The sequence below is a fragment of the Tamandua tetradactyla genome, chromosome 21, assembly GCF_023851605.1.
Source record: "Tamandua tetradactyla isolate mTamTet1 chromosome 21, mTamTet1.pri, whole genome shotgun sequence".
NCBI lineage: Eukaryota > Metazoa > Chordata > Mammalia > Pilosa > Myrmecophagidae > Tamandua > Tamandua tetradactyla.
In genome coordinates this window covers 43,021,145-43,037,067 of record NC_135347.1, presented here as the reverse complement: position 1 = coordinate 43,037,067, position 15,923 = coordinate 43,021,145, and the positions used below count along the sequence as shown (strand labels likewise).

The window sequence follows — 15,923 nt, the reverse complement described above, 5'->3', positions numbered from 1 at the left end:
CAGAAAAGCAACTAAAGAAACAGAAACAATACGAAACAGCTCCCGGAGTCACGACAGAGACCAAAAAGACAGCGTACCCCATTCTGGAACAGCTGAACGGGCAGGGAGAATCTGCTGCGGTGAGCTACCCGAGGGGTGCGCGTTTTCCCGGCCGGGGCGGCTGGCGACTGGGGTCCCCTCCACGCACGTGGCTCCCGGTCTGACTGGGAACGTTGGATAGCGGGGCCCTCCCGTCACGCTTGGCGTTTCGGGCCAGCTGGGCAATTAGGACCAGCACTCTCCCAAGCCGCGGCGGCCAGCGACCCCCACCTCCACGCGCGGTTTCCCGGGCCGACTGCCGTGCAGACAGATGAGCGCCACGAGCGCCACCTACTGGGCAGGAAGGGAAAAACAGAGCCCAGAGATTTCACAGAAAAAGCTTTCAACCAGCTGGGTCCCACACCCAGGGAAATCTGATCAAATGCCCAGACACCAGCAGAAAATAATGGATGACGCTCGGAAAATTGAACATATGGCCCAGTCAAAGGAACAAACCAATAGTTCAAATGAGATACAGGAGCTGAGACAACTAATGCTGAATATACGAACAGAAATGGAAAAATTCTTCAAAAACCAAATCAATAAATTGAGGGAGGACATGAAGAAGACATGGGCTGAACAAAAAGAAGAAATAGAAAATCTGAAAAAACAAATCACAGAACTTATGGGAGTGAAGGACAAAGAAGAAAAAATGGAAAAAACAATGGATACCTACAATGGTAGATCTAAAGAGACAGAAGCTACAATTAGTGAACTGGAGGATGGAACATCTGAATTCCAAAAAGAAACAGAAACTATAGGGAAAAGAATGGAAAAACTTGAGCAGGGGATCAGGGAACTGAATGACAATATGAAGCGCACAAATATACGTGTTGTGGGTGTCCCAGAAGGAGAAGAGAAGGGAAAAGGAGGAGAAAAACTAATGGAAGAAATTATCACTGAAAATTTCCCAACTCTTATGAAAGACCTAAAATTACAGATCCAAGAAGTGCAGTGCACCCCAAAGAGAATAGACCCAAATAGGCGTTCTCCAAGACACTTACTAGTTAGAATGTCAGAGGTCAAAGAGAAAGAGAGGATCTTGAAAGCAGCAAGAGAAAAACAATCTGTCACATACAAGGGAAACCCAATAAGACTATGTGTAGATTTCTCAGCAGAAACCATGGAAGCTAGAAGACAGTGGGATGATATATTTAAATTACTAAAAGAGAAAAACTGCCAACCAAGACTCCTATATCCAGCAAAATTGTCCTTCAGAAATGAAGGAGAAATTAAAACATTTATAGACAAAAAGTCACTGAGAGAATTTGTGACCAAGAGACCAGCTCTGCAAGAAATACTAAAGGGAGCACGAGAGTCAGATACGAAAAGACAGAAGAGAGAGGTATGGAGTAAAGTGTAGAAAGAAGGAAAATCAGATATGATATATATAATACAAAAGCCAAAATGGTAGAGGAAAATATTATCCAAACAGTAATAATACTAAAAGTTAATGGACTGAATTTCCCAATCAAGAGACATAGAATGGCAGAATGGATTACGACCCAGCAATACCACTGCTAGGTATCTACTCAAGGGACTTAAGGGCAAAGACACAGACGGACATTTGCACACCAGTGTTTATAGCAGCATTATCTACAATTGCAAAGAGATGGAAACAGCCAAAATGTTCATCAACAGATGAGTGGCTAAACAAACTGTGGTGTATACCTACGATGGAATATTATGCAGCTTTAAGACAGACTAAACTTATGAAGCATGTAATAACATAGATGGACCTAGAGAACATTATGCTGAGTGAGTCTAGCCCAAAACTAAAGGACAAATACTGTATGGTCCCACTGATGTGAACCGACATTTGAGAATCAGCTTGGAATATATCATTGGTAACAGAGACCAGCAGGAGTTAGAAACAGGGTAAGATAATGGGTAATTGGAGCTGAAGGGATACAGACTGTGCAACAGGACTAGATACAAAAACTCAAAAATGGACAGCACAATAATACCTAAGTGTAATGTAACTATGTTGGAACACCGAATGAAGCTGCACCTGAAATATGGTTTTTTGTTTGTTTGTGTGTTTGTATCTTTTGTTTTTGTTTTTTTTTTTTTCCTTTTTATATATATATATAATTAGTATTATTATTTTAATTCTCTTCTCTATATTAACATTCTATATTTTTTTCTGCTGTTTTGCTAGTTCTTTTCCTAAATCGATGCAAATGTACTAAGAAATGATGATCATACATCTATGTGATGATACTAAGAATTACTGAGTGCGTTTGTAGAATGGAATGATTTCTAAATGTTGTGTTAATTTCTTTTCTTTTTTTTGATTAATAAAAAAATTTAAAAAAAAAATTCTAAAGAAAAACGATTTCTGTCTTAGAATTTTCTACTGATACACTATCAATCAGGTATGAGGAGAAAATAAAGGTATTTTCAGGCATGCAAGATTTAAAAAAATTTTCCCATACTTTCTAAGGGCATTACAGAAAAATACACTCTGCCAAAAGGAGAGTAAACTAAAGAGGATATCATGGGATTCTGAAAGAGGTACATGGAAATCCTAAGAAGATAATGAAGAAAGTCCCAGGACAACAGTTATGAAGTTTAAAGAACTGAGGGCTCTAGGAGTACATTTCCATGGGAAAACAAACTACAAATGAGGCATTTGAACTAATAAGGTCTAGATTTCAACTATGAGTTTAGTTTTTATGTAACAAAAATAGGGAAGGAAATGTAACAAGATACTACTGTGCTCACCTATAAATATTTTCATAGGCATAACATGGTAAATCTGACTACTGATTTAATTTTTAAAAACTGTCTCATAACTATTTTTAGGAGAATGGACAAAGAGATGGGAAAGGGGAGAGCGGGGAAGGGTAAAAAACATCTAAAAATAACATCTAAGACATTTATAACAATAACATCTAAAATTAAAATAGCATTACCATATAATATTTAAAAATATGGAAAGAAATTCCAAAAGAAATACCTAAAAAAATGTAAAAGTAACTGCCTCTGTGACATGAGACTTAAAGGTAGATAAAGAATGGCAAGAAACACACATCTTTTCTTATTTTTCACTTTGAAAACTATTTACCAGTATTATTTCAAAAAATTTTTTAATTAAATAGAAAAAATTTCAACAAAGAATAATTCTCTAATAACCCAAAATCTCTTTCAAATCAGAGATAGGTTCTAATGTTAGTTGCAAAAGGAAAACACATTCATAAATTAATCTTAGTGATGTTTTGAAGGATACATGGCAAAAGACAAAACAAGCAGGCACCAGACTACGCTGATATTCATTTCCTGTGTAGGCTTCATAAAGCTGTAGTAGACTTCAGTTACTAGATATACAACTGTGGCAGCCACTGTAAAATCCACCAGCCACTGGTATTCTGGAAAGTAATGCAATGCTGAAAAATAAAGGTTAAAAAAGAAGAGTTTTTCTTAAACTTCAGCTTACAAGGATTTATCCATAAATAACTTTAAACACATTACACTTTATTTGCTGACTTGCAGTGTAAGGTTTGCATAAATAGACTATCTTAATGGAAATGGAGAATGGAGAAATTGATAAAAGAGTTAGCATCCAAAACTAAAGCTTAATAATTTTTAAAAATTCAAAAAAACCTGAAATGATTACAAATACATTTAAACTTACACTAAAATATGGTTACAAATATGCTATTTTCTTAACTGATTAGTTATTTGTTATAGAAATTATATATCAAGTTTTTTTGTTTCTTTTTAAGAATCTAACCTCTGATACCTTAATGTTGGAATACTAGGTCTAGGATAAAATGGATTTACTTTTAACTTTCATTTTGGATTTTAAGAGAATTAAACTTTATCTTAGTTTTTAACTGCACTAATGGAAAATGGGTAATTTTGTGAGTTACTGCAGACTAAAATAATAAAATAAACAATTTTCATTTCTCTTCTTACTCTGAAAGAAAAACTGATACATTTTTATTTTATAAAAAACCATACTCCTTAAACTATTTCATCCTTAACAGTTTACATTAAAATTAGCATCCTCTAAAAGTAAATATAATTCCACCTCCTTCTGCATCTCAGATTGTTTTAAGCTTCTTATAAGGTATAGAGATATTCACATTTACTTCTGCCAGAGTACAGCCCAAAATATCAACATCACTTTGTAGAAGGCCTCTAAAAACATGGAAGTAAATCACATAAATATCAATTCCTATCTCCAAACTGGCATAAAATCAAATGATCTACAATGCTTTGGAAACTTAAAATATCTAAATAAACTGACCAAAAATTACTTCGTCTCCATGAGATGACAGCAAGATTTAAAATATCCCAAATCTTTTTGTAACTGGGTAAGTTTTTCATTTGCTTCAAGTTATTTTAATTGTTAGCTTCTGAACATGAGTTTGAAAGAAGATTTATCCTAAAATGTTTGCAGGATTCCGCCACCCCACCCCCACCCCAAACATTACCCAGTTTGAGTCTTCTGAATAACTTCCAAAAAAAGAGAAAAATAGGTGGAACAGTCAAAATCAATTTATCTAAAGGTTTTCAAGTGTTATTTCATTTTTTGTATACTGTATGAGAGGGGTCGCATTTCATTCTTTTTCCATGTGATCATCCTCTTATTACAGCACCATTTGTTGAATTTTTGTTTGTTTTTTTCATTTGTTTGTTTTCCTTGTTTGTTTGTTTGTTTGTTTGGGAAGTGTATGGACTGGAAATGCAACACAGGTCTCTAGCACGGCAGGTGAGAATTCTACCAGTGAACTACCCTCACACCCTGCCAAGTGTTATTTTTAAAAACAATCGATGTAAGCATTCTATTATCCATGCTGCTACACTCATACAGGCTTTCTCCAAGAAACTCAGCAAACAGCCAAGTGACATTCAAATATTCCTACATGCTTTTAAAAGGTTCTTATAACAGATAACTTAAATAAATTGAGATAGACTTGTGAGACAGTTATTGGAATATCAATAATATAAACTTTAGATAAAAAGTCCAAATTAATATATTCTTGGCTATGTATTTAACCTAAAATGTTATAATTACATTCTCCTTTAGTTATTTAATAATAGAATTATACATGTGTCTTTTTATAGAATATAGGAGACAAAAGAAATCTTAAAGCTCATCTAGCCTGTGTTTTGCCTGAAGCTCCCAAAGGAACATACAATTTATTTTAAAAAAAAACAACCCTCTGCTTTTACCTAAATACACACACACATAGCAGACATTCACAAATTACTACATAACAGATTACACAGCAAATTAGACCTCAAAATAAAACATCTTCCCTGTTGTTCTGGTTAACTGAAATGCTCTCGAAATTCTAAGACCAGTTGTTTAATTAGCAACATTTGCAACTACATCTCAAAGTTGTACAAGTAAAACCAAATACTGAATAAACTGCTGAAGCTATCTAAGGTTGTTAAGTATTCTCCATAACCTTAATTTCAAGTTTTTAAGATCATCAAAATAGCCTACTTCTCACTAACCAGCTCTACCATATTAAGGGGTAACCTTGGCCTCAGTTTTGTGGATCTTTCTCATAAAACTGAGGATGAGTAAATACAGGTAAAACACATAACAATACCTGATAAATACTCTCTATATATTAACTATTAGTAAAAATGACAAAAACTTTACTGAAAAAAAAATTCAGTAATATATATAAATTCAGAGTAATTCAAAAAATTCAGAGAATTTATATACATTCTTGAGTTTATGCATCTGTGAACCTTTGAAGCATGAATATAGTATTAGAAAAACAAATGTGACAATCACTAATTTAAAAAGTCACAGTACTTTTAAATGATTTTAATTTTGTATAAAAGATAGTTAAAAAGAAAAAAAAAGAAGATGGCATAACCTGTCTTAAAAATCTGACTATACTAGACAGTTGAATCATATTATTCCTCACTGACATTTTTGGGCTCTAGGAAATCTTTTCGGTAACATGCAATCCTTGTAGATAAAGAATAAACTTCCAAAAACATTAAGCCAGTGGCTGCCAAGCCTGGTCATAAGTCAGAATCACTTGAAACGTGTAAAAATACAGATTTCTAGAACTCACTCCTGATTTCCCGAATCTACAGGGGTGAAAATTGGAGAATTTTTATTTCTAAAGAACTCTTCAAAAGTGATTCTGATGTACCGCCAGGCTAGAAAAATGCTGTTTTAAATAATGTCATTTTGATTCTTTTTACTTCTGTGATTCAAATAATTTCATATAAATTTTCATTTTAAACTTACAATTGTTATACTCATTACACATTTATAGAAACTGAGATACAGGGGAAAAATTAAATGGCTTATTGAAATATACCCAATGGGTAAGGTGAATCTTGAATAAGTGAAGTTTTCTGACTCCTAATCCAGTTCATTATTCTAAAATCATTTTCCTTTCTACCAAATGTGACATAAAATTGAATTATTGTAAATACAGATAATCCAATATAAATATACAAATGCATTTTTGCAAACCACATTATAAAAGGAGTAGGCCGGCACACAAAAGAAGCCTAGAATTCAAGAAAATAAAAACTGAATATGATTCTAACTTAAGAGAGAAGCTGTATAACAAACTTGCGTAAATCAGTCTCTTCTGAAAAATGTTACATGAATAGAAAGTTTTTTTTTTAAGTTTCATTGAAGTCATTTTGAGCCCCTGCATTCTTAGAAAGATTATAGTGGACTTAACGATTAGAAAAGCAAAAAACCAACAAAAATAAACTAGCCGCAATATTTAAAATCTAAGCACTTTCACTAGTACAACATAAAACTGAGATTTACATAACTCTTTACCAAGAATTCCCTTACCCAAAGTATCCACTTCTGTAACTGACTTTGTTTCTAGATGAAGGTCAATATCCTTTGGAATGGTTAGTGGCTTACTTTCAATGTGACCATTATATTTCCTATAAAAATCAGACAAGTAACACAAAAAACAAGTTACCTACACTGTCATCCAAGTGCTTGTATACGGTAATTACTAACTTTAAATTTCACAAGAAAAAGAGAAGCAGAATTTCTAATATTTCATCAAAAAGAAGGAGGTAAGATACTCAAAAGTAGTTTTTTAAAGGGGGTATGACATCTGAATGTAGGTGATTACGTGACTATAAAGAGTACCAGGGAAAGTTATCTAAGTTAGTGACAGGAATAAAATCTTGGTAGCTACCTTAGCATTTCATACCCATCTCTTCTACTCTCTTTTCTGTGGAATTTAAAGACAACCTAACACATTCATGGAAACTTTACTGAGGCACAAAAGTAAAAGCAAATGAAGACAAAGTGTATATGCCTTTGAAATTATATATACACACGCACACACATACACATAAACAGACCTGTAACTATATACAAGTCAGAGCTGAATGATATACGAAGATTTATGTGCATGAGACTTTCAGAAACATGAAAGGCTAACTCAGGGTTGCTTTTAGTAAGAATCACAGATCAAGGAAAACAAGAATTCTTCAAGTGTGAAAGCATCACTTAAGAATTTAATTTTTTTAAAATAATAAAGCATATGTAGAAAGTAGAAAGCTGTTTCAATAACATTAATAATAATACTAAAAACAATTTTGTATTTATTCTTAAATAAATATAAACTGAGAAAATCTTAGTAAAAATTTTTTAATAATTCAAACAAATATTGCTATGAGCAAAAAGACAGCGTCGTTAGTTCATCTTTTTTGTATATGTAAAGTATGTCCAATATATAAAAGTTTACCATTATAAAATAACAAAATTACTGAATGCAAGGCAAATAGTGAGATTTAAATTTTTGTAACATGAATACAATAGTATATAAATTTTACATATTTCGAACATACTGGCTATGATTCAGTCGAAGTGGAATAAATGTAAATTATATTACTAGTTATTACTCAGGATTGTTGTGTGGACTAAGTAAAACTGTAAAGTGCTCTGGAAGCTATATACTACTACTAGGCAGGAATATTTTATTAAAGAACATAACTATTGGAATAAAAAATAAGAGGGTTTTCAACAATATTCCTATGAGCTTCCAGATATATTTGTAATGGTAAGTAAAAACGAGGATGAAAGTGTGAATAGAAAAGACAACCTTTTCAGATTTCCAGTTTCAAGCCAAATAATCATTAAAGAATTTTTAAATGTCAGCAAATATATTAGGTCAGGCTAATCTAAGTTTTAGTACATACGTAAGAAATTTGGTGATAATTTTTTGTCACTAACATTTTTATAATGCATTAGAATGATTTCAGTCAAAATGACCCTAAGAAGTCCTTCTAGATCTCGAGTAGAGGAAACTGGGTTCCATTCAGAAAGTGTAACTAATGTGCAGGTTTCCTAAGCATTTCATTTAAATAGATTATGACGTTTTAAACCAGAAGGGTCCTTCAAAATGCCTAGGTCCAGTCTCTGCATTCCACAGATGATGCTACCACAGTCCATTCATTGAGGTTAATTAGCAGGCATTAAAACATGGATATAATTATTCAAGAACTTAACAGGATTTAAGAAATTACACTAACCCACCCCTCTTATCTTAAAGACAAGAAAACTAAGGCCAAAAGTAGGTTACTGTGACAACATCACAACTCTAAGTAATAGTAAAACATGGGAAAGCACCCAAACCAAACTGCAGCTTTAAATAAACTGCAGGGTAAAGATATGGGTAATAGGAATTTCCCCTATTTAATCCCATACAAAATTTTTCCTTAATATGACAGCTATATTATCTTCACAATTTAAATAAAGTTAGTCACTCTGGAGTAAAATAACCAATGTTTTTGGGCTCATATATTCAGATTTTTATATATTGGCTTTTCTTAAAGGGTGATTTAGTATTATTTTAGATCATGGGTTTTGAACTCAAATTTGTCAATTGCTTATGCATAACCAGTAAATGTGGCTTTCACCAAAGCACAAAAATAAATTTATATAAACTGTATTAAATATTAAGGCTTTACAAGTGTAGCAATATTAACTTACCTGTCTTTTTTATTTTTCCCTCTTTGCTGTTTCCCTGCAAGAATTCTTAATTCTTCTTCTGTAGGATGTTGATACCACCTCAGACTAAGAAAAAGAGAATCCTCTTAAGTAAAGCAATTAAGACCACGAGAATCACTACTTATTCTACAACTATTTATTGAGTTTTCAGTTTGTGAACACTGCTGGGAAATGTCAGGTGAAAAACTTAAATCTGAAACAGATAACACTGCTTAAGCAACTTAAAAGAATTCAGGTTCAAATCCAGAGAACACTAGGTACTTACTAGATGCCAGGCTCTGTAATACCGTAGGTATATACATTTCTTACAACTGGCAATGTATTAATATATATTAAGATTATATAGGCTTGTAATAAAAGAAAATGGGGTAAACTCTGCAGGCAAGCTGGTAGGAACACATTAAAATTCTCCACCCATCCTTTATTTGTTCAGGAAGAATTATCTTAAAAACAGAGATGTTTGAATATCCTCACATGTACACGAAGTTTTACATTTCCTTTCTTCCTTTAATTTAGTGAGAGAGGTCTCAAACTTTATGTGCTTAAGTGTTACAAATTAGAAAATCCCTGACTTTTCACTATGTTTAATCTTTATCATTGAGTTCAACAACAACTGGAGGTATTCAGCTCTACCACACAGTCAAAATATTCAAATCATTTTTTGCTCTCATGCATAGATCTGCTCATTCCTCATTTCCTATCCCATCTAGTGGTACTGCTATCTACCAGTCACCTAAATTTTGATATTCAAGTCTTATCTACAACATGTCCTCTCCACATCTTATCATCAATTCTATTCTTTAACTCTTAAAATTCTAAACTCTGCCTGCTTACTGCAATTACCTTAATTCAGCATATTTTATCTCTAGCTGACCACTGCAACTAACTTGTCTCCCTGACTTCCCCGGGACACTTTCCTCACCAAATCCATTCTTCACCTTACCCTTAGTTATCTTCTCATTATGCAAATCTTACCAAGGTATATGTCTGTTTAAAACCTTTCCATAGAGGGATATACCTGTAGCTCAGGGTTAGAATTCTTACCTGCCATGCAAGACACCGGGGTTTGATTTCTGGCCAGTGCACTGCTTCCCCTCCCCCGTACCCGGGGCGTCCCCCCCCACACACACACACACAAAATTCAACAAATGATGCTGTGGTAACAGGATATTCACATGTAAAAGAACAAAATGTGACCCTCACCACACAGCATACAGAAATAAATAAATCTTTTCCATGGCTCCTCACAGGGTAAAGCGAGGAGCAAAGCTCTAGGTGAGAACTTTGAAAAAGACTGTATTATAAAAGGAGAAAGGTAGGCCTTTCACTTTTTCAATTACAAATTTACAAAAATCTGGACTTTGAATATGAAAATCCCAATTAAAAAATGTCAGCAACTCATTTGCTAGTCTAAAAAACACTACAGCATTGATCATTTGAATACTGACTGTTCATCTGATATTTGTTTAAAAAATTTAGCTATAATAGACTATGATAATCATTTGGAAAGCTCATATCTTCTAGAGATACTGAAATATTCATGAATGAAATAACAAAGTATCTTAGATTTCACACAAAATAATACGTTGGGAGGGATGAAGGGGTACAGATGAAACAATGTGACCATGAACTATTAATTATGACAGCAATTTATTATATTATTGTCCACATTTTATATATATTCCAAATTTTCCATTAAAAAAGTTAAAATTCATATAAGGCCCAAATATCTATAGGCCTTGTGGCTTGTGTCAACAGCCTTTCTCCATCTGACCACTATCTAACACTCCAGATATACTTACAACCATTCCCCTCCTTTGAACGTGACATTCTAGCTAGAATGTTACCTTCTTAAGTTCTTTCATGCCTTAGTACTTTTGCATATATGCTGTTTTTAAACACCAATATTCCTACCTACCAAACTTATAATTCATGTTTTATTGTTTATAAGGTAGTCTCCACTAACTGACAGAGTGAAGATTTTGACTTACAAAGTACACTTCAAAACTAGTACAATTACTGGCATATAGCAAGGCTCAAAAAGGACCACTGAACCAAAATTAATTCAGTTCTCCTCTTGGCTTAACAGCTTTAAAATAAAATATATATCATAAGAAGTATATATAAACCAAAAAGTTTCTAAAATTATAATCAACACGGGTAGGGAAACACTTTCCTAAAATCTTCAGTGAAGTCCAGAATTTTAACTTATAATAATCAGAAAAGCACTTCATCACCTTTATAAAGATAAAATCTGTTGTTTAGCTTTGAGAAATGATTAAGTAACCAGTGAAAGAACTCTTATAGTACAGAAAAACTTAGGTTATAAAGAGTCCTTTAATAATTATCTTGGGAACCCTTAAATTTTCCAGAAAGCATTTCCTTTTTAAATATACTCAAGCTTCTTTAATCTTTTTTGTGGACACATTTTTTATAAAAGGGACTACATTTATCATACCTCATACTGGTTACCTCAGGGTTATCTTGATTGATAACAATTATTGTTCAAAGCAGGAATCTAAGAATGCTCTTAAGGCTACTCACTTTTAGACTGTTACTCAACCATCTATCCATTTATTTATTCACAAAACATTTCTAAAGAGTTCACTATACTCTGCTAGGCATCAGAGATATATAATCACACACTGTGGAGCCAAAGTCCCTTTCTTCTTGATGCTCATTTTTCAGTTTGGGAGGCAGAACTTAACCACTTAAAGAAAAAAAAGTAAAGACAAAAATTATAAATTGTGACACAATACAAAAGAACCCAACACGTGGTGAGAATGAGAAAAGAGACAATTCTCAGGTACTGGGTGAGAAAATCCTCTCTGATATGACATTTAAGCAGCAACCTAAAGGATGAGAAGAATGAAAGGGAAGAGCAGTGCAGGCAGAGGGCAGCTTGTTGAAAGCAGAGAGGCATGAAAGAGTACAGAACAGTCCAGTAACTAAATGCCAATGAGGCAGCAGCCACATGTGCAAGGAGAAACACATGAACAGAAACTAATGAGATAAGCAGGGAACATATCATGCAAAGTTTCATGGGTCATGGGAGGGAGTTTAGATCGTATGCTAAAACAATGGTTTCAACGCAAGGGAGAGAAGGATACACAGTTGGTTCACCTTCCATGCAGGAGACTCGGGTTTGATTTCCAGACCATGCACTACCACCCCTACCACCTCCCAAAAAGAGCACGGGAGAAAAAAAAAATTAAATTTATATTTTAAGAACCCTTTTGCTGCTCTGTGAAAGAGAGAAAGCAAGAATAACAGGAACATATTTTGGACATCAAATCAGCAAGTCCTGCTGCGGGACTAAAAGGCAGAGAGTAAAAAAAAAAGTGAGGAATTGATGTCTACATTTCTGATTTGAGGAAAATGGTGGAACATTGTCTGGGATAAAGAAGAACAGGAATTTAAACATGACATGTTTGAAGTACCTAAGAGACATCAAGTGAAAATGTGAAGAAGGCAACTGCAGATCAGAATGTAGAGCTCAGAGATAATTTGTAATCATTACACTACTGTGGTATTTAAATCTAAGGGAATTAATAGGATCACCTAAGCAGAAAATATAATATGGGAGAAGGTAAAACAATAAATGAGGATATGAAAAGCAGTTTGGGGACAGAGTTGTGACTGTTCTTAATTTGTTGTTAGTTTTAGTGGGAGCTCTTTAAGAAAAAAATGTGTGCGTGTTAACATGAACGATCCTATCAAAATGGAGCAATTGATGATATGGAAGAAAGCAGGACTGGCTGAAGAAACAAAGTCTGGGTAAGATGACAGGGAAGGGTCCAGTGCACAAATGAAGGAACTGAGCTATGAGTCAGGACACTTCTTCCATAGACCAAAATTAAAATATAAAAAAATAAAGAGAAGGTAACATGGGTAATAGCACATGTACCTAAGATTGTAGATTTAGTGGTGTGAAAAGAACGGTGATGGGCTCTGATTTCAGCAGCTTAAAGTAAAGCACAGATAGGAAAGTGGGAGGTTGAGGAGAAAAGATTCTTATTGAAAAGTTGTCTGAGAAATGGAGCATATAAAAATTGCCACATAGCATGGAGTGGCCAACTAGGATCTGAGATCATGAATGCAAAATAAAACTAAAAAATGCACTGCATGATTTTCTTCAACATTTGGTACTTTGTACACAGTTTGATTCCATACAAAATGGTTCCATCTCATATGCTTTATGAGCACTGGTCTCAATTTGTAGTATTTTCCTTTGCTGTTAGTTGATATGTCTGTCTCAACAAAATGACTGCTTGCCTGCAACAACTGTACTATGCCTTTCTAATGTGGACTCAGAAGAGGGATACAAAAGTTTATTAGATTTAGATTCTATGTTGCAGTTAATAATAACAGTCAAAAATACAATAGAAAAATGCTTTATGTTAATGTCAAGCAAAAGCAACATGATATAAAATTTCAATACTATAAAACCACAACCATGTGGGGAAATATGAATAGAAAAGATTCATATTAGAAAGAAATACAACAATATTTGTTTTTGGGTAATGGTAATATAGTCCATAACCTCTTATTTTCTTTTATCAATTTATCATATTTTTCTATATCGTAGGCATGTCTTGCTTTTGTAATAAAAAATAATAAACTTAAAAAATAAAGTAGTAGTAACAGAATCTGACTAAAAAACTGAGCCTCTTGTATTTAAGTTAAAGACATTAATTTCAGTATACTTTATGACATATACCTTGGCTACTCAATGTTCAGATTGTCAGCAATGTTTTACATAATAAAGTCAATCTCGTTTTATACTCCTCCATATTAAAATAATTTTTCATGAAAATTTTTTCTTGTATAAAGCTCTTTCACTACTACTCCTACCAGAGTTCAACAGTACTGCAAATGATGTGTCAAAAAACAGAATGAATGTAGAAAATACAGAATATACAGAATGTTTTGGTCTAAACTTTAGATTTTAAGCTGCAATGTTATTTAAAGCAAGACACTTAAAAAGTTTTTGGAAATAAAAATTTCATAAATTTAAAATGGAAATCTGAAAATGAACAAATATAGAAAAGTTTAATATCAATAGAGCAAGCTAAAAAAATGTTAATACATAAAAATCATACAAAACTGTTTCAGGGTATACAACATAGTACATTAGAGACAGTCTAAGTTTACATTCTAAATTTCCACAATTTTGACAGTCAAAAAAAGAAAACAAATTATTGCTTTAAATCCTAGAAAAACCTGTTTAATTAGCTACAGAATTGTTATACATATACATTCCCCCTGTTACTCGCTGGAAATTTTAACAGAATATCATAAACAATCTGGAGCTAAAAGATAGCTAAGGCAAGTATGGCATTTCCATGGGTAAGAGCTGAAAGCTTAAACCTTTCCCTTGAGTCATAGGTCCCACCTATGGTACATTTGAATACTAGGTTTCTCTCACAAAAGGGAACCTGCAGATTCTTGGATCAGGCACCATGCAAAGGAGAACAGGCAAAAAGAATTAGAGCAATTGAACAGGAAGGTGTTTTAACACTCTTTATCCACTATGGGACAAGGCAAAAATCATTAAATCTGACTTTTTTTTTGACGAGGGACATATGAAGGGAAGTAGCAGACCAAAGTGAGGAGCCTAGGGAGATAAAGGGGCAGAGAAAAATACATGAGGTTTGAACTGAATAATCAGGAAAATGGGTTCAAAAAGCAGCATCCTACTTCTCATGCAAAACCCACTATTTAAATGTACAAAGAATGCAATCTATCACTTACCTCTCCATGAAAAAAGGGGCCAAGCAAACTTCAAAACAAAAAGGAACTTCAATTACAATAGAAAGCAGAGAATACTTTGGCTACAAATTAGTGATGTGCTGGACAAGATAAAGGACCATATTCTTTAAGTGAACTGAATAACTGTCAGAAAAAGTTCTTATATTAGAGAAAGCAGTTCACACTAAAGGTACAGAGAAAGCAACTTCCCAGAATTTTGCTTCCTTTGCGGGAGAAGAGGAGGAATGGAACTTTCTGAGCCTGGGTGCTCTTCATAATTGAGTTTTTCTAGCTTAATAATAATACATGCTCAAGGGTTAAGAACAGATGAGATCTTACAACTCAAGTTCTTGTTAAAGCAGAACGGTCATATTAAATGGCATATTAGATGAAGAACTAACATTTTTTAAAAGAACATTTTTCCATTAAAAAACTGGAAAAATAGAACACAAAATATTTATACTTTAATAATGAGGAATAAATTTCATTTCAAATGGGAGGTGAGAGGTATACTTTAAACAATAGATTTACTTAATATTTAGCATGCTTTTGGTAATCAAAGCCAATGCTGATGTGCCTTTTAATTTAGTTTAGAATAAACTATAAGGGAGCCATCTAATCACAGATAATCCATGAGAACATGGTGAGTGAAGAGAAACCAGGCACTTCCTATACCTGAGAGTACATTTTCTAAAAAATAAAGTATATTTAGGAATAAAAAAAAAATCTTAATTAAGTTGTAAGATTTAAATTAAATCATAGTGGTAGTGGAAATTTACAACTCTCTACCCATCAAATTCAAAACTCTATTCAAGTAATGTAACAGAAATCAGGATTTAAGGGATGATTTTGATTATTAAATTAGTATACAGATATTCATTTTTGCTTTCTGGTATATTGTAGACAGAGGGAAATACATGAAATCTCTAAATTGTAATTAGTTGCCCTGATTTCTAATAATGATTGTACAGCCTTTACCTTCTGCTCCTGTAATTGTAAAAACCTTGTAACTAACCTTCATTTTGAACCCAGTTATGTAGTTTTTCAACTTTAGAGTCTTGTAATCACAAAGATAGCCTCTAATGTTTATTTATGAAGGGTACTGGCTCAGCCCAGA

General features: G+C 33.3%; 1 protein-coding gene across 8 annotated transcripts in view; it reads right to left on the bottom strand.

Moving 5' to 3' along the window:
• TMEM161B (transmembrane protein 161B) overlaps positions 1-15,923 on the bottom strand; it is an 84,742-nt gene that overhangs the window by 27,463 nt on the left and 41,356 nt on the right. For 5 of the 8 annotated variants that reach the window (XM_077139194.1, XM_077139190.1, XM_077139192.1 and 2 more), the window contains 3 exons: positions 9,038-9,121; positions 6,875-6,972; positions 3,311-3,467 (listed from right to left, as the gene is read on the bottom strand). In XM_077139194.1, coding sequence (XP_076995309.1) covers positions 3,311-3,375 — 65 coding nt within the window. In that variant the 5' untranslated portion in view covers positions 3,376-3,467; positions 6,875-6,972; positions 9,038-9,121. Of the gene's footprint in view, positions 1-3,310; positions 3,468-6,874; positions 6,973-9,037; positions 9,122-15,923 lie in introns of those variants that run through there. The other 3 variants (XM_077139195.1, XM_077139196.1, XM_077139197.1) reach the window with 2 other exon arrangements.